This window comes from Symphalangus syndactylus, chromosome 11 (assembly GCF_028878055.3).
Source record: "Symphalangus syndactylus isolate Jambi chromosome 11, NHGRI_mSymSyn1-v2.1_pri, whole genome shotgun sequence".
NCBI lineage: Eukaryota > Metazoa > Chordata > Mammalia > Primates > Hylobatidae > Symphalangus > Symphalangus syndactylus.
In genome coordinates this window covers 118,851,060-118,876,997 of record NC_072433.2, presented here as the reverse complement: position 1 = coordinate 118,876,997, position 25,938 = coordinate 118,851,060, and the positions used below count along the sequence as shown (strand labels likewise).

At 37.7% G+C, this 25,938-nt stretch overlaps 1 protein-coding gene across 2 annotated transcripts in view; it reads left to right on the top strand.

Annotated features, from left to right (window-relative positions):
* MEIKIN (meiotic kinetochore factor) overlaps nucleotides 1-25,938 on the top strand; it is a 147,955-nt gene that overhangs the window by 70,833 nt on the left and 51,184 nt on the right. The window contains exons 10-11 of one of the 2 annotated variants that reach the window (XM_055299351.2): nucleotides 13,474-13,554; nucleotides 17,390-17,509. In XM_055299351.2, the coding sequence (XP_055155326.1) occupies nucleotides 13,474-13,554; nucleotides 17,390-17,509 (201 nt within the window). The remainder of the gene's footprint in view (nucleotides 1-13,473; nucleotides 13,555-17,389; nucleotides 17,510-25,938) is intronic. The other variant, XM_055299352.2, reaches the window with a different exon arrangement.

Below are 25,938 nucleotides of genomic sequence, written 5' to 3'. Positions count from 1 at the left end.
CAAGACCAGCCTGGGCAACATGGCAAAACCCTGTCTCTACTAAAAAATATTAGCCTGGCATGGTGGTGCAAGCCTGTAGTCATAACTACTCTGGAAGTGAAGGTAGGAGGATCACCTGAATTTGGGAGGTCAAGGCTGCAATCAGCTGTGATCATGCCACTGCACTCCAGCCTGGGCAACAGAGTGAGACTCTGTTTCAAAAAAACCAAAAACAGCAACAGCCAGTTATTATTACACACCCATTAGAATGGCCAAAATCCAAAATACTGACAACACCAAATGCTGGAGGATGTGAAGCAATAGGAAATCTCATGCTTTGCTGCTGAGAATGCAAAATGATACAGTCACTTTGGAAAATGGTTTGGTGATTTTTAAAAACTAAACATACTCTTATATATGATTCAGCAATTACATTCCTTAGTGTTTATGCAAATGAATTGAAAAATTGTATCCACACAAAAAATGCAGCTGAACATTTATAGCAACTGTTTTCATAATTTCCAAAACTTGGAAGCAACGAAAATGTTCTTCAGTAGGTGAATGCATAAATAAACTGTGGTATATGCAGACAATGGAATATTATTTAGCACTAAAAAGGAATTAGGTATCCAGCAATGAAAAGACATGGAGGAAACTTAAATTCATATTACTAAGTGAAAGAAGTGATTTTGAAAAGGCTACATACTGTGTGATTCCAACTATATGATGTTCTGGAAAAGCAAAACTATGTTGACAATAAAAAGATTGGTGGTTGCCAGAGGTTAGGAGGAAGGGATGGATGAATAGGCAGATTACAGAGGAATTTTAAGACTGGGAAACTACTTTGTATGGTATTAGAATGGTGGGTACATCTCATTATATATTTGTCAAAACAAACAGAATATACAACACCAAGAGTGAACCCAACCCTAAGGTAAACTGTGGACTTTTGAGATAATGATGTGTCAGTGTAGGTTCATTGATTATAATAAATATACCACTATTGTATAGGATGTTGATAGCAGGAGAGGCTTTACATGTGTGGGGACTGGGGATATATGAGAATTCTATACTTTCTGCTCAAGTTTGCTGTGAATCCAAAACTGACCTAAAAAATAAAATTCATTAATTTTTTTTTTAAAAGTCAGTTGAATTTAGAATCATGAAGGAAACTGGTGACTTTGGTAGGAAAAATTTTAGCAGACTAAAGAGAGGCAAACCAGATTAGAATAGGTTGAAGACCATGGAAAGTGAGGAAGTAACAGTTATTTATAGAGCTTGACTCTGAAGAGAAATAGAGAAAAATAATGGTAACTGGATGAATATGCAGGGTTATAGGAAGCTTTTTCTTTTAAGATGAGATATACTGTATCATTGTTGAGGACTAATGGGAATGAAGGAAGGGAGGAAGAGAGGATAGCTAAATTTAACTCAATAGGCAACTAGAATTCTCTGTGGCCTAGAGATCTAATTGAACTTGGCCCGAATTTCACTTCTTTAGCCAAAAGCAATAAAAAAATCTTCCCCATCCTTTCTACATTTTCTTTTCTTCGCTTCCTCATGATTACCTGTCCTTCTCCTGCTTCCATGCATACTGTCAGTTCCATGAATTCTCCCTCGCTCTCTCACCTTCCCTCCCTCCTGGGGCTGAAGAGGCAGCCACAGACAGCAATCCTATTCCCTCACCCCCACAGAGGGGCAACTGTGCATTCTCACACACACCAAAGACAAATTTCACTGCCTGCTCTAGGCCAAGGCTCAGATGAAGCCTGTCCCTTTCAGTTTCCTGCCTATGGCTGTTCCCAGGGGAAGCAACCCCATTCTTCCCACTTGCAAGGCCACAGCACAGCTGCTGCTGCCTCCACCTGAGCATTCTGCCAATGGCCACAGGGTCATTCTGCCCCTGCATGCCACAGCCAGCATCTTTACAAACCATGAGGGGGCCTAAGGGCACAACGTAGCTTGGCTCTACCTCCCCTAGTACCCAAGGACACTATCCAGGGGTTTGAAGATCACCCAGCCTGGTACACCATTGGTTGCACCTGAGCACTCTCCCCAGGGTCTGAGATCAGGCCCAGTCAACCTGCCACTACCACCACAGCTGGCATTCACCAGCATGTGCCACTTGCAGATCTGGAAACCAGTCTTCCCAACCCATTGTAGCCATGCCAACACCCACACGGTTGACTGGGTTCCAGTGGATTTTCCTACCACTGCTACTGCTATTGGCCATGCCATGCACACTCCACAAGGACTCTAGAATTCACCCACCTACACAGCCTACTGCTGCCATGCCTGGCACACAAGCAAGACACCTAGAGGCCCAAGAATTGGCTACCTGGATCCACTAACACCAATGCCAGGTTGTGCTGCCTTGGGGCCCAAGGACAGGCATGCTTAACATACCACTGCCACCATTGAGGCCTGGTGACCAGTCTACTTGGCATCCCAGTCCCCAGCAAAACTTCATCATAGCCTCCACTAACAACCACATGCTAAGCCACCAAGGAAATCACAGATACCATTGATGCTGTTTACAGCAAAAGAAATCATACAAAGACAATAATACTGCATATGCCCAGAATCAGAGCAAATGTGCTCTAGCCTACCAACACCATATACACATCTTCAGAAAAATGTGCCCCTGATGAAAGCAAATTCAAAAAAATTGGAAAAAGCAGCTGTGACACCAGATGCACAGATATCAATGTGAGGACACAGGAAACATGAAAAAGCAAGGAAATATACACCTGCAAAGGTACACAATAATTCTCCAGCAACAGATCCTAATACAAAAGAAATTCATGGCCGGGCACAGTGGCTCATGCCTGTAATCCCAGCGCTTTGGGAGGCTGAGGTGGGCAGATCACGAGGTCAGGAGATCGAGACCATTCTGGCTAACATGGTGAAACCCTGTCTCTACTAAAAATACAAACAATTAGCCGGGCATGGTGGCGCGTGCCTGTAGTCTCAGCTACTCGGGAGGCTGAGGCAGGAGAATGGCATGAACTGAGGAGACGGAGCTTGCAGTGGGCGGAGATTGTGCCACTGCACTCCAGCCTGGGTGTCAGGGCAAGACTCCATCTTAAAAAAAATAAAAATAAAAATCACAAAATCCCAGGAAAAAGAATTCAAAATTTTGATACTAAAGAAGCTTGGTGCGATGCAAGAGAATTCCAAAAAACAATACAAAGAAATCAGAAAAAAAGTTCAGGATACAAATGAGAAATTTACCGAAGAGATGGTTATTATTGAAAAAAGAACCAAACAGAAATTCTGGAAATGAAGGTTTCATTGAATGAAATACAAAATACACTCAAAAGATTCAACAATAGACTAAATCAACCAGAGGAAAGAATCTCAGAACTTGAAGACGGTTCTTTTGACATAACCCAGTTAGGCAAAAATAAAAAATTAACAAGAATGAGCAATGCCTTTGTGACTATGGAACACTATCAAATGACGAAATACTCAAAGTATTGATATCCCTGAGGGCAAAGAGAAAATGAAAGGGTTTGAAAACCTATTTAATGAAATAATAGGTGAAAAATTCCCAAGTCTAACAAGAGATGTAGGCATCCAGATATGAGAGGCTCAGTGATTTTCCAGACAGATACAACATAAAAATGTCTTCTCCATGGCATATTGTAGTCAAACTGTCTAAGTGAAAGACAGAGAATTCTGAAAGCAACAGGAGAAAAGTATATAGTCATAAAGGAAACCCTATTAGACTAACAGCAGACTGTCTCAGCAGAAGCCTTACAGGCCAGGAAAGAATGATATGATATATTCAAAGTGCTGAAAGAACAAATCTGCCAGCCGAGGATACTATATACAGCAAAATTGTTCTTCATCAATGAAGGAGAAATAAAGTATTTCCCAGACAATCAAATGCCGAGAGAATTCATTACTACTAAACTCAAGGGAGTCCTACAACTGGGAGTGAAATGGTGATAGTTACTATCATGAAAACACATGAAACTATAAAACTCACAAGTAAAGCAAACACACAAAGGAGGAGGAGAAAGGACTCAAATGATTCCACTACAGAAAACCACCAAAACACAGTGACAAATAAGAGACAAAGAAAGGAACAAAGAGTATACAGAACAATCAGAAAACAATTAAGAATATAACCAGAACAAAGCATGACATATCAATAATAAACTTGAATGTAAATGGATTAAATTCTCTACTTAAAAGATATAGACTGGCTGAATGATTAAAAAAACATGATTCAACTGTATGCTGCCTACAAGAAATGCACTTTATCTGTAAAGAAATATAGAGACTCAAAGTAAAGGAATGGTGAATTACTCCATTTTCACAATGCTGATAAAAACATACCTGAGATTGGGAAGAAGAAAAGGTTTAATGGACTTACAGTTCCACGTGGCTGGGGAGGCGTCACAATCATGGCAGAAGGCGAGGAGGAGCAAGTCATGTCTTACATGGATGGTGGCAGGCAGAGAGAGCTTGTGCAGGCAAACTTTCATTTTTAAAACCATCAGATCTCATGAGACATATTCACTATCACAAGAACAGCATGGGAAAGACCTGCCCCCATGATTCAGTTATCTCCCAGAGGGTCCCTCCCATAACACGTGAGAATTATGGAAGCTACAAGATGAGATTTGGGTGGGGACACAGAGCCAAACTATATCAAATAGAAAAAGATATTCCATGCAAACAGAAACCATAACTGAGCAGGAGTAGTCATATTTAGATAAAACAGACTTTAAGTCAAAAACAGTAAAAAAAAAAAAAAAAAAAAAAGGACAAAGAAGGTCATTATATAATGATAAAAGGATCAATCTAGAAGAGATTGTAACAATACTAAATACATATGCACCCAACAATGCTGCACTCAGATGTATAAAGCAAATATTGGTAGATCTAAAGAGAGACAGAATCCAATATAGTAATGGGGGAGACTTCAATACCCCACTCACTCAGCACTCAACAGATCATCTAGACAGAAAATCAACACATAAACATTGGATTTAAACTGGACTTTAGACCAAATGGACCTCACAGACATATACAGAACCTTTTAGCCAACAACTGCAGAATACGTATTAACATTCTTCTCATTCACACATGGGACATTCTCCAAGATAGATCCTATGTTAGGCCACAAAACAAGTCTCAACATACTTGAAAAAATTGAGATCATGTCGAGTATCTTCTCAGGCCAGAATAGAATAAAATTAGAAATCAATACCACAAGGAAGTTTGGAAACTATACAATACTTGAAAACTTAGCAAGATGCCTCTGGATGACCATTGGATCAATGAAGAAATTAAGATGGAAATAAAAAAATTATTGAAATAAAGACAGGAACAGTGGCTCATGCTTGTAATCCCAGCACTTTGGGAGGCTGCAGTGGGAGGGTCACTTGAGGCCAGGAGTTTGAGACCAGCCTGGACAACATATTGAAACCCCGTTGTCTCCTAAAAATTTTAAAAATTAGTCAGGCATGGTGGTGCATGTCTGTACGCCTAACTACTCAGGAGTCTGAGGCAGGAGGATCACTTGAGCCCAAAAGTTTGAGGCTGCAGTGAGCTACAGTAGTTCTACTGCACTCTAGTCTGGGTGACAAAGTAAGACCTTGTCTCTTAAAAAAAATTCTTGAAATAAATAAAAATTGAAACACAAAACACCAAAACGTATGGAATATCATAAAAGCAGTGCTTGGAGGGGACTTTATAGCAATAAATGCCTACATCAGAAAAGTAGTATGTGCTTATGTAAATTTAATGTTATGTAAGAAAAAAGTAGAATGATTTCCAGTAAAGAATTTAATGATGCACTTTAAGGAATTAGAGAATCAAGAACAAACAAAACCCAAAATTAGCAGAAGGAAGAATAATGATCAGAGCAGAAAGAAATGAAATAGAGACTAAAAAAATACAAAGTATCAATGAAATTAAAAGTTCGTTGTTCAAAAAGATAAAATTAATAAACCACTAGCTAGGTTAACCAAGGAAAGAAGAGAAGAGACCCAAATAAACAAAATCAGGAATGAAAAAGGAGAAGTTACTACTGATACCACAGAAATAGAAAACATCAGCAGAGACTTTTATGAATAACTATATACTAACTAGAAAACTTAGAGAAATGGGTAAACTCCTGGAAACATACAACATACCAAGATTGAATGAGGAAGAAATAGAAAACCTGAACAGACCGATAGTGAGTAGTGAGATTGAATCAATAATAAAAAGTCTCCCAATAAAGAAAAGCTCAGGATCGATGGATTCACTGCCAAATTCTACCAAACATATAAAGAAAAACTAATACCAATCTTCCTCATACTATTTCAAAAAGTTGAAGAGGAGGGAATCCTCCCTAACTCATTCTTTGCGGCTAGCATTACCCTGATTCCAAAGCTAGACAAGGACACAACAACAACAGCAAAGAGAAAACTACAGGCCTGATGAACATAGACACAAAAATCCTCAACAAAATACTAGCAAACTAAATCCAACAGCACATCAAAAAGATAAAACACCTTGATTAAGTGGGTTTTATACCAGGGATGCAAGAATGGTTTAACCTGTGCAAATCAATAAATTTGATAACATTACATTAACAGAACCAAGAACAAAAACTATATGATTATTTTTATAGATGCAGAAAAAGCATTTCATAAAACTAAACATCCCTTCATGACAAAAACTCTCAGCAAACTAGGCATAGAAAGAACATACCTTAAAATAATAAAGGCAATATATGACAAAACCCACAGCTAACATCAGACTCAATGGGGAAAAGTTGAAAGCCTTTCCTCTAAGAACAAGACAAGGATGCCCACCTTCCCCATGCCCATTAAACATAGTACTGGAAGTTGTAGCCAGAGCAATCAGCCAAGAAAAAGGAATAAAAGAGGAACTCAAATTGACCCTCTTTTGGGACTACATTATTATTATTATTATTTTTGGAGACAGAGTCTCTCTCTGTCACCCAGGTTGGAGTGCAATGGTGCGATCTTGCCTCACTGTAACCTCCATCTCCCGGGTTTAAGCAGTTCTCCTACCTCAGTCTCCCAAGTAGCTGGGACTACAGGCATGTACCATCATGCCCAGCTAATGTTTGTATTTTTAGTAGAAACAGGGTTTCACCATGTTGGCCAGGATGGTCTCGATATCTTGACCTGATGATCCACCCACTTCGGCCTCCCAAAGTGCTGGGATTACAGGCATGAACCACTGCATTTGGCCTATTCTTATTTTTAGAAAACCAAAAGACTCCATCAAAAAACTCTTAGGGCTGGGCATGGTGGCTCATGCCTGTAATCCCAGCACTTTGGGAGGCCAAGGCAGGCAATCATTTGAGGCCAAGAGTTTGAGCCCAGCCTGGCCAATATGGCAAAACCCCATGTCTGCTAAAAAATACAAAAATTAGCTGGGCATGGTGGTGCATGCCTGTAATCCCAGCTACTTGGGAGACTGAGGCACTAGAATCACTTGAGCCCAGGAGGTGGAGGTTGCAGTGAGCCAAGATTGTGCCACTGCACTCCAGCCTGAGTGACAGAGCAAGACTTTCTCTCTCAAAAAAAAAAAAAAAAAAAAAGCCAAACAGGCTGGGCGTGGTGGCTCATGCCTGTAATCCCAGCACTTTGGGAGGCTGAGGTGGGTGGATCATGAGGTGAGGAGTTCAAGACCAGCCTGGCCAAGATAGTGAAACCCCATCTCCACTAAAAATACAAAAAAAAATTATCCAGGCATGGTAGTGGGTGCCTGTAATCCCAGCTGCTTGGGAGGCTGAGGCAGAGAATTGCTTGAACCTGGGCGGCGGAGGTTGCAGTCAGCCGAGATCACACCACTGCAGTCCAGTCTGGGCAACAGAGCAAGATTCTGTCTCAAAAAACAAACAAACAAAAAAACAACTCTTAGAACTGAACCAAATTCAGTGAAGCCACAGGATACAAACAAGCAAAAATCAGCATTTCTATACACCAATAATATCTGAAAAAAAAAAATCAAGAAGGTAATCACATTTACAACAGCTGCAGAACAAACCAACAAAAACAACAAAAAAAACTAGGTATAAATTTAACCAAGAAGTGAAAGATCTCTACAAGGAAAATTACAAAACACTGATGAAAGAAACTGAAGAAGAAACAAGACATCCCATGCTCATGGATCAGAAGAATTCATATCATTAAAAATGACCATAATATCTAAAGCAATCTATGGATTCAGTGCAATCTCTAACTACATATCAATGTAGTTTTTCACATAACTAGAAAAAACAACGCTAAAATTCATATGGAACCAAAAAAGATCCAGAATAGTCAAAGCAGTCCTAAGCAAAAGGAACAAGCTGAAGGCACTACACTACCTGACTTCAAAATATATTACAAGGCTGTACTAACCCAAACAGACACAGAGACTGAAGGAAAAGAAAAGAGAACCCAGGAATGAATCCACATATTTACAGTCAACTGATCTTCAACAAAGCCATCAAGAACATACACTGGGGAAAGGACAGTCTCTCCAGTAAATGATGCTCAGAAAACTGGATATCCCCATGCAGAAGAATGAAACTAGAACCCTATTTCTCACCTTTATTAGGCTGTTCTTGTGTTGTGATTAAAAAAATACCTAAGACTGGGTAATTTATAAGAAAAGAGATTTAATTGACTCACAGCTCTGCAGGCTGTACAGGAAGCATGGCAGCATCTGCTTCTGGGGAGGCCTTGGGGAGCTTTTACTTATGGTGGAAGTCAAAGCAGGAACAGGCACTTCAGATGGCAAAAGCAGGAACAAGAGAGAGAGGGTGGGAGAGGTGCTATACTTTTAAACAACCAGATCTTGTAAGAACTCACTCTATCAAGAGAACAGCACTAAGGGGATGGTGCTAAGCCATTCCAGAGAAATCTATCCCCATTATCCAATAACCTCCCACCAGGCCCCACCTCCATCATTGGGGATTTCAATTCAACATGAGATTTGGATGGGAACACATATTCACACTACATCATCACTATCTACCAAAATCAACTCAAAATGGATTAAAGACTTAAGCATACTGAAACTGGACTCCTTCCTTACACCTGAATAGTATTTCATGGTGTATATGTACCACATTTTCTTTATCCAGTCTACCATTGATGGGCATTTAGATTGATTCCATGTCTTTGCTATGTGAATAGTGCTGCAGTGAACATATGTGTGCAGGTGTCTTTATGGTAGAATGATTTGTATTCCTTTGAGTATATACTCAATAATGGGATTGCTGAGTCGAATGATAGTTCTGCGTTAAGTTCTTTGAGAAATCACCAAATTGCTTTCCACAGTGGCTGAACTAATTTACATTCCCACCAGCAGTGGATAAGCATTCCCCTTTTCTCCACAATCTTGCTAGCATCTATTAGTTTTTGGCATTTTAATAAGGCATTCTGACTGGTGTGAGATGGTATTTCATTGTGGTTTTGATTTGCATTTATCTAATGATTAGTGATGAGCATTTTTTCATACGCTTGTTGGCCGTGCGTATATCTTCTTTTGATAATGTCTGTTTGTGCCTTTGCCCACTTTTTAATGGAGTTGTTTGATTTTTGCTTGTAAATTTAAGTTCCTTATAGATCCTGGATATTAGACCTTTGTCGGATGCATAGTTTGCAAATATTTTCTCCCATTTTGTAGGTTGTCTGTTTACTCTCTTGATAGTTTCATTTGCGATAGTTTCATTTGCTGTGCGGAAGCTCTTTTGTTTAATTAGGTCCCATTTGTCAATTTTTGTTTTTGTTGCAATTGCTTTTGGCATCTTCCTCATGAAATCTTTGCCAAGGTCTATGTTCAGAATGGTATTTTGTTGGTTTTCTCCTAGAGTTTTTATAGTTTTAGGTCTTAAACTTAAGTGTTTAGTCCATCTTGATTTTTGTATATGGTATAAGAAAGGAGTTCGGTTTCAGTCTTCTGAATATGGCTGGCCAGTTATCCCAGCACTATTTCATGAATAAAACAGTCCTTTCCCCGTTGTTTGTTTTTGTCAACTTTGTCAAAGATCAGATGGTTGTAGGTGTGCAGCTTTATTTCTGGGCTCTCTATTCTGTTCCATTGGTCTTTGTGTCTGTTAAGTTTGTTTGAGGAAGATTTTAGAGGGCCAGAGCTCAGCTCAGCATTCCTAGTTTGCCTGCTCTAACTCTAAGGGTGCTGGTACCAGGCCCCCAGCTTTGTTCTCCAGTCTCAGGAGCTTAGGAACTCACTGCACTGGAGGGGCCTGGTGTTCCTGCTCTGCTGGCCACAGCATTCTGATGGGGAGTGCTGGCCAGTGCCTTTCCTCAGGCAGTGGCATAGCATAGCAAGATCTATGCTGGCTTGAGTATGGCGGCAGCAGCAGCAGTGGTGGGGCAGGGTGGCCATTTGCTGGCGGGAGTGAGGCACTGGATTCTGTACACACCCTCATGCAGGCCACATTGGCGGGGCAGAGTGCCGCACATTAGCGGTGGGAGGGTGTGCTCACACCAGCAGTGGTGGAGAGGCAGGGTGCATGTACACACACATGCCAGTGGGAGAGAGGAAGTATAGTCGCCTGCGCTTGCCGGCCAGCAAAGCAGTGGAGAGGACCTTGGGCAAGTGCATGACGGCAAGGTGAGGTGGGGGAAGGCTGTAAGGGAGTGGAGGCTGTAGGTAGGCAGGTGCGCATCCATGGTGGCTGGTCAGCGGGAGCTCTCTGATGGTGAGGCATGGTCTGCTAGTGAAGGAGCTATGAGAAGGGCTCCTAGGAAGCACCCTGGTTGGGCATGCGAGGCTGTGCCACAAGTGGGCATGCCAGGCTGGGGCCCCAGGAGAGGCTGGCAGATGAGGACACTCAGATCGGACTGGACACATCTCATAGACAAGACTGCCCTACTCTGTCCGGATCCTACAGTTACCCAAAAGCTAAAGCCACCTAGAAGAGTATGGCGAGCCTTGGAGGATGAGCATCCCTGGCCATCCTGCTCCATCTGTATTTCAAACTATTTTGTCTTTCAGCAGATTTTTTAACTTAGATGTGTGACATGTTATTTTTTTCCAGAAAATCATTTATTTCTAAGTTTAAATCTTTTTTTCAAGTTGAAATAATAGGACATGTGAGAAGTGCTGGAAATGTTTTTATAGCACTATAAAATGTATTTCTTGATTATGAATTTGTTTCAGCCTGGAAAAAATTCTGAACATAGAGATACAAATTTTCAGTTAAACTCTTACTATCTAAAAGTCAAGGTTCATCTTCCCACTATAGGTCTGCTTTTATGTTAAATGATGAGTTAATGGGTGCAGCACACCAACATGGCACATGTATACATATGTAACTAACCTGCACGTTGTGCACATGTACCCTAAACCTTAAAGTATAGTAAAAATAAATAAATAAATAAATAAATAAATAAATAAATAAATAAATAAAAAGAAAGCAATGCAGGTAGAACAGTTTAGTTCTGCTGCCTTAGTCCCCAAAACCTGCATTGATAAGAACTAGTCTTTTATTAACTAATATTTTTTGAAAAGACTATAAATATGTACTGATTGGGAAGATTTAGAAATATATATATATTTTAACAAATCTAGGAAAAAATGTAGGGAAGCTATATACTTACAGCTACATACAAGCTGATGTTTTAAAATTGGACTGATAGTTGACAATTATGTCAAATGAGACCCCTGGGAAGCAGATACTAAGATGGTATAAAGAGTTCAAACATCAGGGGGTAATGACTAAGAAAGGAAGGCAGGGAAGAAGCAGGATTATGCAGGGATAGCCTCAGCCTTCAGTGCACAACTGACAGAAGCTCTCAACAATGGGGAGTTCTGGAGCAAAGATTGTCTATTATGAAAGTCATGTGTTGGGCTGTTATGCCCAGACATTGGCTGGGGGCTGCTTGAAAAGATGGTGGCCTCAGCATGAAAGCTGAAGCATATTCTAAAGATGTTGTAGTTGGGGGCTATCAGCTAACTACACTCCTTGCACTGGAACAGCTGGTTCTTTGTTCGAAGAAACCTGAACAGAGGACCTTCAGGACTGCCACAGTGATGATGATAATAGTTATCATTGAGTAGCTCCTACTCTCCAGACACCATAGGTTCTCTTTACATATGTTATTTGTAACCCTTGCATCACAGTCCCTAGAGATAGAATAACCTTCATTGCTCAAATGAGAAAATTAAATATAGCTAATAAGTTAGAGGCTGATGTGTTCATTTTATTGTAAATATACCCATAAACATTTCTGACAAAAATTTTCCTAATAAACTATTCCAGATTATGTCTTGTACCAACAATCAGTTTAAGAGCTTTTAAGCCAGAAGGGAAAGAAAGGGTGAAAGTAAGTTTCCAGGCTTGACATCTTACAAGAGACACCTATTCAAAAAGAACATTTATCAGAAGGATATGGTTGTTTCATGGAGTCTAAAGGCCGAAAAGGCAGCTGATTTCTAGAAATAAAGCTGCCTGTCTCTGTTTGACTATCACTCTTACTTTCTACTCTACCTTTCTACCCATTTCTTTGCTTTTGCTATCCTAGATTTTCTCTCTCTCGCAGTCTCAAGCTGTCTCTTTTCCTTGGTCTCTGTCTTGATCTCTCTCACTGTCCTGCTCTGTCTCTCTCTCTCAATCTCTGCTCACAATCTATGTTGGTCTCTGTCTTTCCTGTCCTTCTCTTTTTTCCTCTCTCCTTCTCTTGGTCTTCCTCTTTTTCTCTCCTTCTCTGTCTTTTGCTTTTCATTCTTCCTGTCCTACCTCCTCTCCTCTTCTCTACCTCTTCCTTCATCTCCTCTCCATTCCCCTCTTCTCCCGTCCTCCCCCTCTCTCTTTTGGCCTGTCCCTTCCTCACTTTCTGTCACTTTCTTTAGGTTTTGTATCTTGTCTGTTTCTCTCCTCACTCTGTCTTTTACTCTTTCTTGCTTTGTCTACCTGTCTGTCTGTCTGACTCTTCGTATCTTCAAGAAGTAGAAAATGAGCCTACATCCTACTTTATTATTTCTTTAACTTTGATGTTCCATAAATGAAAGTATCTATATACATTTAATGTTATATATTTTAAACCAATTATCCTTGCTACATATATTTCACAGCTTCAGAAATAACTTATAATCTCTTTCCACAAAAAGTACAATAATATACTAGGAATTAAATGCTGAAAGTAAAATACCTTTCTTAGTAGTTAACAAAGATAACTGAAACACCATTTCCTAACTCAACACTCTAAGTAGCTTTTCTTTCTAAATTAATAGTAATTTCAACCAAGGTATTCATTTCAACCAAGGTATTCTCATATAGTTGCTATGCCATATAGAGTTCTCTTGGACGTTGTTTGATCTAGCTCAAGTGAGAAAGTTATTTAGTTTCCTGTGAAGTGGTTTAAAATTTAATGAACAGATTAAAGATTTTCTTAGTACTGTACATTATGATCTAGTCAACTAAATTTAAATTGTATTTTTACTATACTAAAATAGTTTATTTCCTTCTGCTGTTCAATCCCTATTTTATAAAAACATTTATAGAAAACAAATTCCAGTACTCCTGGTAAGAAAAACAGAGGCCTTTTGACAAGTACTCCATCTTCAGAGACAGCTGGTTTTGTGGTAAGTATTAGCATTTGGCACTTGTAGTATCTGTTTTCTGGCTCCTCCTCTCCCCATTCTTCTATTTTTCTCATATCAGGGGAATATTGCCTATGGAGAATAATATCTGTGTTTTTCTGTTGCTTAAGCACACTTTCAATGGAAGTAGTCTGTATACTACTATACATGCAAGAGAGAAGGAAAAATTAGAGTACTGCAGCAACAACCAGGATTATTCCATTTTTTCCTTTCAGTTTTAAAAATTGTGGTGAAATATATATAACACAAAATTTATAATTTTAACCATTTTTAAGTGTATCATTCACATCATTATGCAACCATCACCACTATTCATCTCTAGAACTTTTTTCATCTTGCAAAACTGAAATTGCATATGCATTAAACAGTAACTTCCTGTTCCTTGCTACCCCACCCCTGGAAACCACCATTTTACTTTCTGTTTCTATTAATTTGACTACTCTAGGTACCTCATATAAGTGGAACCATACAGTATTTGTCCTTGTCCTTTGTGACTAGTTTATGTCACTTAGCATGGCATCTTCAGATTCATCTATGTTATAGCATGCATCAGAATTTTATTTTTAAGGACGAATTGATACTCCATTGTATGTATATCACACATTTTGTTTATCCATTCATCTATTGATGAACAATTGAGTTGCTTCTGCCTTTTGACAATTGTGAATAATGCTGCTATGAACATGGGTGTACAAATACATGTTTGAGTCCCTGCTTTCAATTCTTTTGGGTATGTATCTAGAAGTAGAATTGCTAGAACATATTGTAATTCAGTTTTTCTTTTTGAGGAACCACCACACTGTTTTCCTTAGTAGCTGTACCATTTTACATTCCCACTAGCAAAATGCACAAGGGTTCCAGTTTCTCTACTTCCTTACCAGCACTTGTTATTTTCTTTTTTGTAATAGTCGTTCTTATGGATGTGAGGTGGTATCTGATTGTGGTTTTGATTTGTATTTCCCTAGTAAGGATGACACTGAGCATCTTTTAATGTGTTAATTAGCTATTTGTATATCTTATTTGGGAAAATACTCAAGTCCTTTGTTTATTTTTGAATTTTTAATTGTTGAGTTGTAGGAGTTCTTCATATATCTGGGATATTAACCCATTACCCAACATATGATTTACAAATAATTTGTCCCCTTCCATGGGTTGCCTTTTCACTCTGTTGATAGTGTCCTTTGATGCACAAATGTTTTTTATTTTGTCGTAGTAAAATTTGTCTTTTTCTTTTCTCACCTGTTCTTTTGATGTCATATCCAAGAAATCATTATCAAATCCAGTGTCATCAAGTCTTCAGTCAAATATCCAATGTTCCTCTTCAATGTGAGCAATCCTCACAGAGTTTCATGCAGCAGCTTACATAGCAGTGTGGGGACTGCTCAGGCACAAGGAAATGAAATCCAGTATCTTTTGTAACAACACTTAGGCATAACGTCCATGGTCTCCACAAAGGACGTGTGTAATTACAATGTCCCTGCACTCAGGGAAACCCAAAGTATTTTAGCTTTTATAGTGCAGTATTTATTTATTTATAGTACATTTATAGTTCCTCCTAGAGATACAATTTTCCAATCAGACATTATTTTTACCATAAGCAACGTTGCCTAGTAACACCGTTGACATTCTTATACTTATCAGGGTCCTAGGGGAAAGGAGTTACGGATTTAACCAAGAGATGCTCATGATGGGAAAAAGGATTTTGTTAATACTCTGCTCACAGTCTTTCCAGTGGCCCAAAAATCAATACTTTTTCCAGAAAATGAGTGTCTCATTTTTTATTCATTCTTGGTTGATATTTGGAGTTAAAATGTATTGATGAATAACAAATGTACCAAAATGATTTTTTCGTGGCAAAACTAATTTAGTGACTATTTTACAAATATCAACATATTTTTAAAATTGAGGTACAATTTACATTTTATAAAACTCAGTATACCAAAGTGTATAATTCAATGGTTTTTAACATACTTACAAACTGTGCAGCTATCATCACAATCCTATTTAAGAACATTTTCATCACCCTATTCATTAATAGTCAGCCCTCATTCCCCCATCCCACCCTCCACTCCCAAGAAACTACTGATTTAGTTTTGGTCTCTATAGGTTTGCTCTTTCTGAGTATTTCATATAAATGAGATCATATAACATGTGGCGTTTTGTGCCTGGTTTCTTTCACTTAGCATAATGTTTTAAAAATTCATCTATGTTATAGCAGGTATCAGTACTGCATTCCTTTTTTATGACCAATGTATTAGTCTGTTTCCACACTGCTATAAAGACATACCCAAGACTGGGTAACTTATAAAGAAAAGAGGTTTAATTGGCTCACAGTTCCACATGGCTGGGGAGGCCTCAGGAAACTTACAATCATGGTGGAAGGGGAAGAGGCCTGTCTTACATGGCAACAGGCGAGAGAGAACATGGAAGAGCAGGGAAAACTACCTTATAAAACGATCAGATCGCCGGGCGTGGTGGCTCACGCCTGTAATCCCAGCACTTTGGGAGGCCGAGGCGGGCGGATCACGAGGTCAGGAGATCGAGACCATCCTGGCTAACACGGTGAAACCCCGTCTCTACCAAAAATACAAAAAATTAGCCGGGCGAGGTGGCGGGCGCCTGTAGTCCCAGCTACTTGGGAGGCTGAGGCAGGAGAATGGCGTGAACCCAGGGGGACGAAGCTTGCAGTGAGCCGAGATCATGCCACTGCACTCCAGCCTGGGTGAAAGAGTGAGACTCCGTCTCAAAAAATAAAAAATAAAAAAAAATAAATAAAACCATCAGATCTTGGGATAACTCACTCACTATCATCAGAACAGTATGGAGAAAACCACCCCCATGATTCAATCACCTCCCACTGGGTCCCTCCCTCGACCTATGGGGATTATGGGGATTATAATTCAATATGAGATTTGGGTAGAGACACAGCCAAACCAAATCAACTGAATTATACTCCATTATATACATATACCATATTTTGTTTATCAATTCAGTTTATGGGCATTTATTTCCATTTATTATCTATTATGAATAATACTGTTATGAACATTTGTTGACAAGTGTTTGTTAAACATGTGTTTTCAGTTGTCTTAACTATATACAGTCATCCCTCAGTATCCATGGGGAATTGGTTCCAGGACTTCTCAAAGATACCAAAATATGTGAATGCTATAGTTCCTGATATAAAATGGCATAGTATTTTTTTTGCATATAACCTATGTGCATCCTGCACACCTTAAATCATCTCTAAATCAATCAGTCATCTTTTTTGGAAATTTTTAATTTGGTACAGAAATATGTGGTGATTTCAGTAACCTGATAGAAAAATGGATATGGCACTTAGGAGAGAGTTCGATGTTAGAGATAGTGATTTAAAAATCTCTGGTGTTCAAATCATAGGCAAGAAGATAAGGGAAGAGTGCTGGGAAGTTTACATTTAAAGGAAGGGCAGGGGAAATTATTATAGGAAGTATGGTTGCTGAGTAGATAAATTTCATTTAGTAGGCATTTGATAACTGTTTGGATGACTGAACAGAAAAAAAATGTATCACAGCAAACAAAAATTCCTAATTAAAAAATAAAGTGAAAGAACATTATAACCCATTTTACAGATTGATTTGTCTCTAAACATGCATCTTTTGAAGAGTTATTTCCAAATGTCAGTAATTATGTTTATTCAGATGAAATTGTTCCTGTGTCAAGTTTACAGGAAAATGCTTCCAATGAGGTGGTATTTTTCAGCTTTTCTTTAATTACTTAAAAATCATTGCTTTTGCAGTGTTTAACTTCTACAAAAGAATAATGTATTCTTTTATAGATTGATTTGTCCTCAGTGCAAAAAGCATCTTTTGAAGAACTATTTCCAAATGTCAGCAATTATATTAATTCAAATGAAATTGTTCCTGTGTCAAGTTTGCAGGAAAATTCTTCAAATGAGGTAGTATTTTCCATTTTTCCTTCAATTACTAAAGGAAATAATTACTGTTACATTAGATACTTTGTATATGAGGTGCTGTAAGAAATCTCTTAACTCATGAGAAACATAATTTGCAAATATTTTCTCCTATTCTGCAGGTTGCCTTTTGACACTTTGGTTAGGGTCTTTGATGCACAAAATTTTATATTTTTTATGAAGTACGGTTTGTCTGTTTTTTCTTTTGTTGCTCATTCCTTTGGTGTCCTGTGCAAGAAATCACAGCCAAATCAAATGTCTGAAGCTTTTTGCCTTTTCTTTTCTTTTTTCTTTTCTCTTTTCTTTTCTTTTATTTTGACAGAGTCTCACTCTGTCCTCTATGCTGGAGTGTCAGGGTGCAATCAAGGCTCACAGACTCACTGCAGCCTTGACTTCCAGGATTTAGGTGATTCTCCCATCTCAGCCTCTCGAGTAGCTAGGACTGCAGGCGTATACCACCATGCCCAGCTGATTTTTTGTATTTTTTGTAGAGACTGGGTTTTGTTATGGTGCCCAGGCTATTGCCCTGCATTTTATTCAAAAATTTTTTTTGTTTTAGGTCTTGTATTTAGGTCATTGATCCATTTTGAGTTAATTTTTGTGTATGATATTAGGTAAGGGTCCAACTTCATTCTTTTGCATGTAGATATCCAGTTTTCTCAGCATCATTTGTTGAAGGGAACATCCTTTCCCTCATTGAATGGTCTGGCCCTGTTGCCAAAAATCATTTAACCATATATGTGAGGGTTTATTCCTGGGTTCTCTATTCCATTGATCTATATGTCTGTCTTTATGTTAGTACCATATGGCTTTGATTACTGTAGCTTTGTACATTTTGAAATCAGGAAGTGTGAGTCCTCCAGCTTTGTTCTTCTTTTTCATTATTGTTTTTACTATTCAGGATCCCTTGAGATTCCATGTGAATTTTCAAATGGGTTTTTCTGTTTCTACAAAAAACATCATTGGGGTTTTGATAGAGATTGAATGGAATCTGTAGATCACCCTAGGTAGTAATGGCATCTTAACGGTATTGCATCTTCCAGTCCGTAAACATGGGATGTGTTTTCATTTATTTATGTTTTCTTTAATTTATTTCACCAATGTTTTATAGTTTTCATTGTGTTGGTCTTTGACTTATTTGGTTAAGTCCTAAATGTTCTTTTGGATGCTATTATGAATTGATAATTTCAATTCATTGAAAAGAAAAGCAATTTCTTTTCAAATTGCTTATGTTAATGTGTAGAAATTCACCTGATTTTTGTGTGATTTTGTGTCCTGTTAATTTGCTGAATTCATTTATTCTAAAAATTTTTAATTGAATCTTTAGGGTTTTCCACAGTGATACCATGTTATCTGTGAACAGAGATAATTTTGCTTCTTGCTTTACAATTTGGATGCCTTTTATTTCTTTTCCTAATTGCCTAATTGCTCTGGCTAGAACTATCAGTAGTATGTTGAAAATGCAGACATCCTTGCCTTTTTCTTCATCTTAGAGGAAAAGCTTTCCATCTTTCACCATTGAATGTGATGTTTACTGTGGGTTTTCATATATGGCTGTATTAGTTCATTTTCACATTGCTATAAAGAAATACCTGAGACTGGGTAATTTATAAAGAAAAGAGGTTTCTTTATATAGATAAAAGAGGTTGCTTATGGTTCCTCAAGCTGTATAGGAAGCATGATTCTGGCACCTGCTACTGGGGAGGCCTCAAGAAGCTTCCAATTATGGTGAAAGGCAAAAGGGGAGCAAGGCATCTTACATGGCAAGAGCAGGAGGAAGAGAGAAAATGGGGAGGTGCCACACACTTTTAAACAACAAGATCTCACAATAACTCCCTCACTAGAACAGCAACAAGGGCATGGTGCTAAACAATTAGGGACCACCCCTGTGAAGTACCACTCCCATGATCCAGTCACCTCCCACCAGGGCCCACCTCCAACATTGGGGATTACAATTTCACATGAGATTTGGGCAGGGACACAAATCCAAACCATATCAATGGCTTTTATTTTGTTGAAGTAATTTCCTTCAATTCCTAGTTTATTGTTTTTATCACAAAATGGTATTGAATTTTGTCAATGCTTTTTCAGCATCAATTGAGAAGATCACATGTTTTTTCCTTTCATTCTACTATATGTGGTATATTACAGTGATTGATATTTTTAAGTCTTGCCAAATTAAGCAAAAACATTGTTTGGTTTTTGTATGTTGAACCATCCTTGCATTCCACAAATAAAACCCATTTAGTTGTGGCCTGTAATCGTTTTAATATGCTGCTGAATTTGGTTTGCTAGTAATTTGTTGAGGATTTTTGCTTCAGTGTTCTAATGGATATTGGCCTGTAGTTTTCTTTCACGTATTCTCCAGAAAAGACACTTTGTTCGACTTTGGGTAATGTTGGTCTCATAGAATGAGTTATGAATCATTCCATTCTCTTCTTGGAAAGTTACAGAAGTATTGGTATTAGTTCTTTAAATGTTTGGTAGAATTAACCAGGGAAACCATCAGAATCAGGGCTTTTCCTTGTTGGGAGTTTTTTCATTACTGATTCAGTCTCCCTACTAGTTCTGTAGGTATATTCTGGTTTTCTATTTCTGCATGATTTAGTATTGAGAGGCTTTGTGTTTATAGGTATTTGTTTATTTCATCTAGGTTATCAAATTTGTTGGTATACAATTGTTCCTAATATTCTGTTTGTAACTCTTTTTTTGGTAGCATTGGCAGTAATGTCACCACTTTCATTTCTGACTTTAGTAATTTAAGTCTTTCCCTTTTTATTAGTATTTTTTCATTAAAGGTTTGCCAGTTTTGTTGCTATTTTCAAAGAACCAATTTTGGTTTGATTGATTTTCTTTATGTTTTTTCTATTCTCTATTTTGTTTCTGTCTGCTCTAATCTTTATTATTTCCATCCTTCTGCTAGCTTTGGGTTTAGATGGTTCTTCTTTTCTAGTTCCTTAAGTTGTAAAGTTAGGCTGTGGATTTGAGACAGTTCTTGTTTTTCAATTTAAGCATTTACAGCCATAAATTTCCCTCTTAGCACTGCTTTCACTAAATCCCTTAAGTTTTGATATGTTGTGGTTTTGTTTTCATTTGTCTCTAAGTATTTTCTAATTTCCCTTGTGATTTCTACTTTGGCCCACTGGTGTTTAAGAGCATGTTGTTTAATTTTCACAGTTTGTTGAATTTTTCAGTTTTACAAACTCTGGGTTTTTTTAATGACTTCATTCAATTTTGGTCAGACAAAATACTTTGCATGATATCTACCTTTTAAAATATATTGAGACTTAATTTATGGCCTGATATATGGTCTATCCTGTAAAATATCCCATGTGCACTTGAGAAGAATATATATGCTGTTATTTGAAAGATTGTTCTGTATATATGTTACATGTAATTGATTTATTGTGTTAAGTCCTCTGTTTTTGTATTCTCTTCTGTCTGGTTATTCTATCAATTATTGAGAGGGAGGTATTGAAGTCTTTAACTATTATTATAGAACTATCTGTTTTTCCCTTCAGTTCTGTCAGTTTTTAGTTCATATATTTTGATGGTCTGTCATTCACTGTGTAAATGTTTATAATTGTTATATGTTCTTGCTATCTTGAGTCTTTTATTAATATATAATGTTCGTCTTTGTCTCTTATAACCTTTTGATAGAAACTTTATCTGATATTATTATAGCTGCCCCTGCTGTCTTTTGTTACTATTTACATGGAGTAGCTTTTCCTGTTCTTTCACTTTCTTTTTATTTATTTATTTATTTATTTATTTTTCTAGACGCTGGAGACAAACATTTTTATTAAAGACACTACCAAAATTTTGGCAAACATTTCAAAACAGATTTGTAAACATAATGCTTCCCTTTTCAACTGGCAACACTTTGAAAAGACAATACAATAAGACAATACAACTTGAATCAATGTTAGTTCAAAATCTTTATATTTTTGACCACATAACTTATGTTCCCACATGATAAAACAAGTGACAGTTTAAATCAATCTCAACAGGTAAACTCCATGAAATGAAAGTTTTGCTGTTTGATGAATCACAGTATGTTATGGTTAAATATATCCACTCTTTTTTATATTCCTGGCACCAGGATGAAAAAAAAAACTTTAAATATACGTCTTATGTAGGTAATAGCTTCTTTGCACATCTCTCTTCAAAAAATACTTTATAGCAGTATATAAATAGGTTAACTACACATTTTAATTGTATAATTTTGTCCCAAAACTATAGATCTGTTTCATTTTCATGACGTATCAATTTTTGCCCAACATTAATAAAGCTGACAAACTCATTGAAATGGAAATGTTTTTGTCTTCCACAACAAAAGTAGCAATTTGATAGAAAAAGAAAAACAAAAACCAAAAAAACACCCTACAGTAACACTCGTCAGTTGTTTAACCTGAGCGTTTGGCCTACTAGGAGTAGCAGCTTTTTTTCCTTCATGCACGCTGACATCCACACCACCTCTGCACACATACAGATCAAGCACACACTTCCAGATGCTGGTAGGCCACAGTATGCTTCCCATTGCTCTAATCAAGTGGGAAGCAGCATAGCTAATGATTAACCACACTATGTACACAACGAGCAAACACCTTAAGGCAACCATTGCAATTTGTTCTTTCACTTTCAATTTATTTATGTCTTTGGATCTAAAGTGGGTCTCTTATAAACAACATATATGTTTTTTATCCATTTTGCCAATCCCAGTTTTTCTATGGGAGAATTTAATTCATTTATTTAAAATACTTACTGATAAGGATAGACTTATTTTTGTCATTTTGCTCATTGTTCCCTTTATGCCTTTATCTTTTTTTGTCCTTCACTTTCTACATTACTGTCTTCTTTTGTGGTTAATTGATTTTTTGTAGTGAAATATTTGAATTTATTTCTCATTTGCTTTTGTTTATATTCTATAGCTATTTTCTTTGTGGTTACCAGAGGGATTACCTTTAGCAGTCTAAAGTTATGATACTCTAATTTGAATTTATTTAGCAGTCTAAAGTTATGATACTCTAATTTGAATTTATTTAGCAGTCTAAAGTTATGATACTCTAATTAGAATTTATGGTTAACTTCAATGACATACAAAAACTTTGCCCCTTTACATCTCTGCCTCCACCCCTTTCAGATGATTATGTTAACATTTTTATACATCATGTGCCTTAAAACATAAATTACACTTGATCTTAGCCAAAAGGCTGAGAAGCGATCTTAAAACATAAATTAATAATTTTTTTTTGAGATGGAAACTCATCCTATTGCCCAGGCTAAGTGCAGTGGCACGATCATGACTCACTGCAACCTCCACCTCACAGGCTCAAGCAATCCTCCCAGTTTGGCTTCCTGAGTAGATGGGACTACAGGCGTGTACAACCATGTCCAGCTAATTTTTGTATTTTTTATAGAGACAGGGTTTTGTCATGTTTGTCAGGCAGGCCTCCAACTCCTGGGCTTAAGCAGTCTGCCTGCAGCTGAGATTATAGGTGTCAGCCACCATGCCCAGTCAGTAATACTTTTAAACACTTCAGTATTTTAAATTATGAAAATAAAATGTGAGTTACAAACCAATGTTACAATAATACTAGCTCTTATACCAATAAGTATTTTTTAAATTTATTAGTCTCTTAAATCATATAGAAAAGAAGAAGTTATAAACCGTTGTTATAATAATAGTAGCTTTTATAATTGCCCCTTCTATTTGCCTTTATTTAGATCTTCATTTCTTCATACAACTTCAAGGTACTGTCTAGTGTCCTTTCATTTCACCTTATAGGACTCCCTTAAGCATTTCTTGCAGGGCAAATCTAGTGGTAACTACCTCTCTCAGCTTTGTTTATCTGGGAATGTCTTAATTTCTCCCTCATTTTTGAAGGACAGTTTTACTGGATGTAGGATACTTGGTTCACAGATATTTTTCTTTTAGCACTTCGAATTTATCAGCCCACTGCCTTCTGGTAGCCAGTATTTCTGACAAGAAATCTGTTGATTATCTTATAAAGATCCCTTGTGTGCAACAAGTCACTTCTCTTGCTGCTTTCGGGATTCTTTGTCTTTCTTTCTAAAGTTTGATTATAATAAGTGTGGGTGTCTTTCGGTTCATCTTACTTGGAGTTTGTTGAGCTTCTTAGATGTTTATGTCTTTTATCAAATTTGGAAAATTTCAGTCATTATTTCTTCTAATATTCTCTGTTCCCCCTTTTCTCATTCTTTTCCTTCTGCGACTTTTACAATATATATGTAGGTTTGCTTGATGGTGTCCCACAGGTCCCTTACACTCTGTTCATTTTTCTTCAATTTTTAAATTTATTTTCTTCAGACTAAATAAATTTGTTGTCCTGTTTTCAAGTTTATAGATTCTTCTGCCTGCTTAAATATGCCCTTGGATCTTTCTAGTGAATTTTACTTTTCAATTATTGTACTTTAAAGCTCTAGATTTTTTTTTGCTTCTTTTGAGATTTTCTCTTTTTACTGATATTTTACTTTTGTTTATACATAGTTTTCTTGACTTTTTTTTCCACATCTTCCTTTAGTTCTTTGAGCATCTTTTTTTTTTAAAGAGAACTGTTTTAAAGTTTTTGAATACATTTATCATCAGTTCCTTTTTAGAGGCAGTTTCTGCTGATTTTTTTTTCCATTTGAATGTACCGTACTTTTCTGTTTCTTTTATGCCTTTTGATTTTTTTGTTAAAAACTGGATGTTTGAATATAATAATGTAGTAAATGTGGAAATGAGTCTCTCCACCCTTCTTAGACTTTGCTGTCTTTTTTTTTTTTTTTTTTTTTAAGACGGAGTCACCTCACTCTGTCGCCCAGGCTGGAGTGCAGTGGTGCCATCTCAGCTCACTGCAAGCTCTGCCTCCCAGGTTCATGCCATTCTCCTGCCTCAGTGTCCAGAGTAGCTGGGACTACAGGTGCCCACCACGATGCCTGGCTAATTTTTTGTGTTTTTAGTAGACAAAGTTTCACTGTGTTAGCCGGGATGGTCTTGATCTCCTGACCTCTGGATCCACCCGCCTCGGCCTCCCAAAGTGCTGGGATTACAGGCGTGAGCCACGGCACCTGGCCAACTTTGGCGTCTTTTGTAATTGTTTTTGTTTTCATTGTCGTAGGCGACTTGTATGCCAAAGATCAGCTTGAGGTGTAAACTTAAGGTCTTCTTAGGTCTTTTCTGAGGTTTGCATATTTCTCTAGACATGCACAGTCACTGTCTAGCTTTCCTTGTATATGCAGTTGTTTTTTAATGTCCTAGCCATTATTATGTACCTCCTAAAAGGAGAAAAGAAAATAACTGCGAAAAAAAGGGTTCTTGCCTGTTAAATCTTCAGGTACTGTTCCCAGTATTGTGTAAGCATTAGCACTATTTCTGCTAATCTTTTCAGATAGTTCTTTTACTGGCCTCAGATAGTTTCTTCATAAGCATGTACTGATCAGTACTCTACTGCATACTGAACAGTATGCACATTGCTGGGGTTCTCTCTGTATGTAGCTCTCTCCTCTCTGGTATTCCGCCCTATAATCTAAGTCATTTTGGTTTCCCTAGACACTCAGCTGCATCTCCTCAAGTCAGGCAGTCTGCTGGGTACTGCTTAGTTTTCCCTCCCTGTACTGCAGGCTAGAAATTCTCTCAAGGCAGTAAGTTGAGGAAATTGTAAGACTCATATTGTTTGTTTTCCATCTCTTGGAGATTACTGTCCTTCAATGTCTGATGTCTGGTGTCCTGAAATATATTGTTTCATATATTTTTTCTTATTTATCTTTGTTGTTTTAGGTGAAAGGGTAAGTCTGGAATGATACAGATTGACTCTGTGTCCTCTCCCAAATCTCTTGTTGAATTGTAATTCCCAGTGTTGGGGGAGGGATCTAGTGGGAGGTGATTGGATCATGGGGGCAGTTTCCCCCTTGCTGTTCTTGTGACAGTGAGTGAATTCTCCCGAGATCTAGTTGTTTGAAAGTGTGTGGCACTTCTCCCTTTTCTTTTTCTCCTGTTGCCATGTGAAGATATGCTTGCTTCCACCTCACATTCTGCCATAACCACGTATCCTGAGGCTTCCCCAGCCATAAATCCTGTACAGCATGTGGAACTGTGAGTCAATTAAACCTCTTCTCTTTATAAACTACCCAGTCTCAGGTAGTTATTTATAGCAATGTGAGAACAGACTAATACAGAAAACTGATATCAGAGAAATGGGGCATTGCTATAAAGGTACCTGAAAATATGATAGCAACTTCGGAGCTGAGTAATAGGCAGAGATTGAAACAGTTTGGAGGGCTCAGAAGAAGACAGGAACATGAAGGAATGTTTGGAACTTCCTGGAGACTTGTTGAATGGTTTTGACCAAAATGCTGATAGTGATATGGACAGAGATGGCCAGGCTGATGAGGTCTCAGATGGAGCTGAG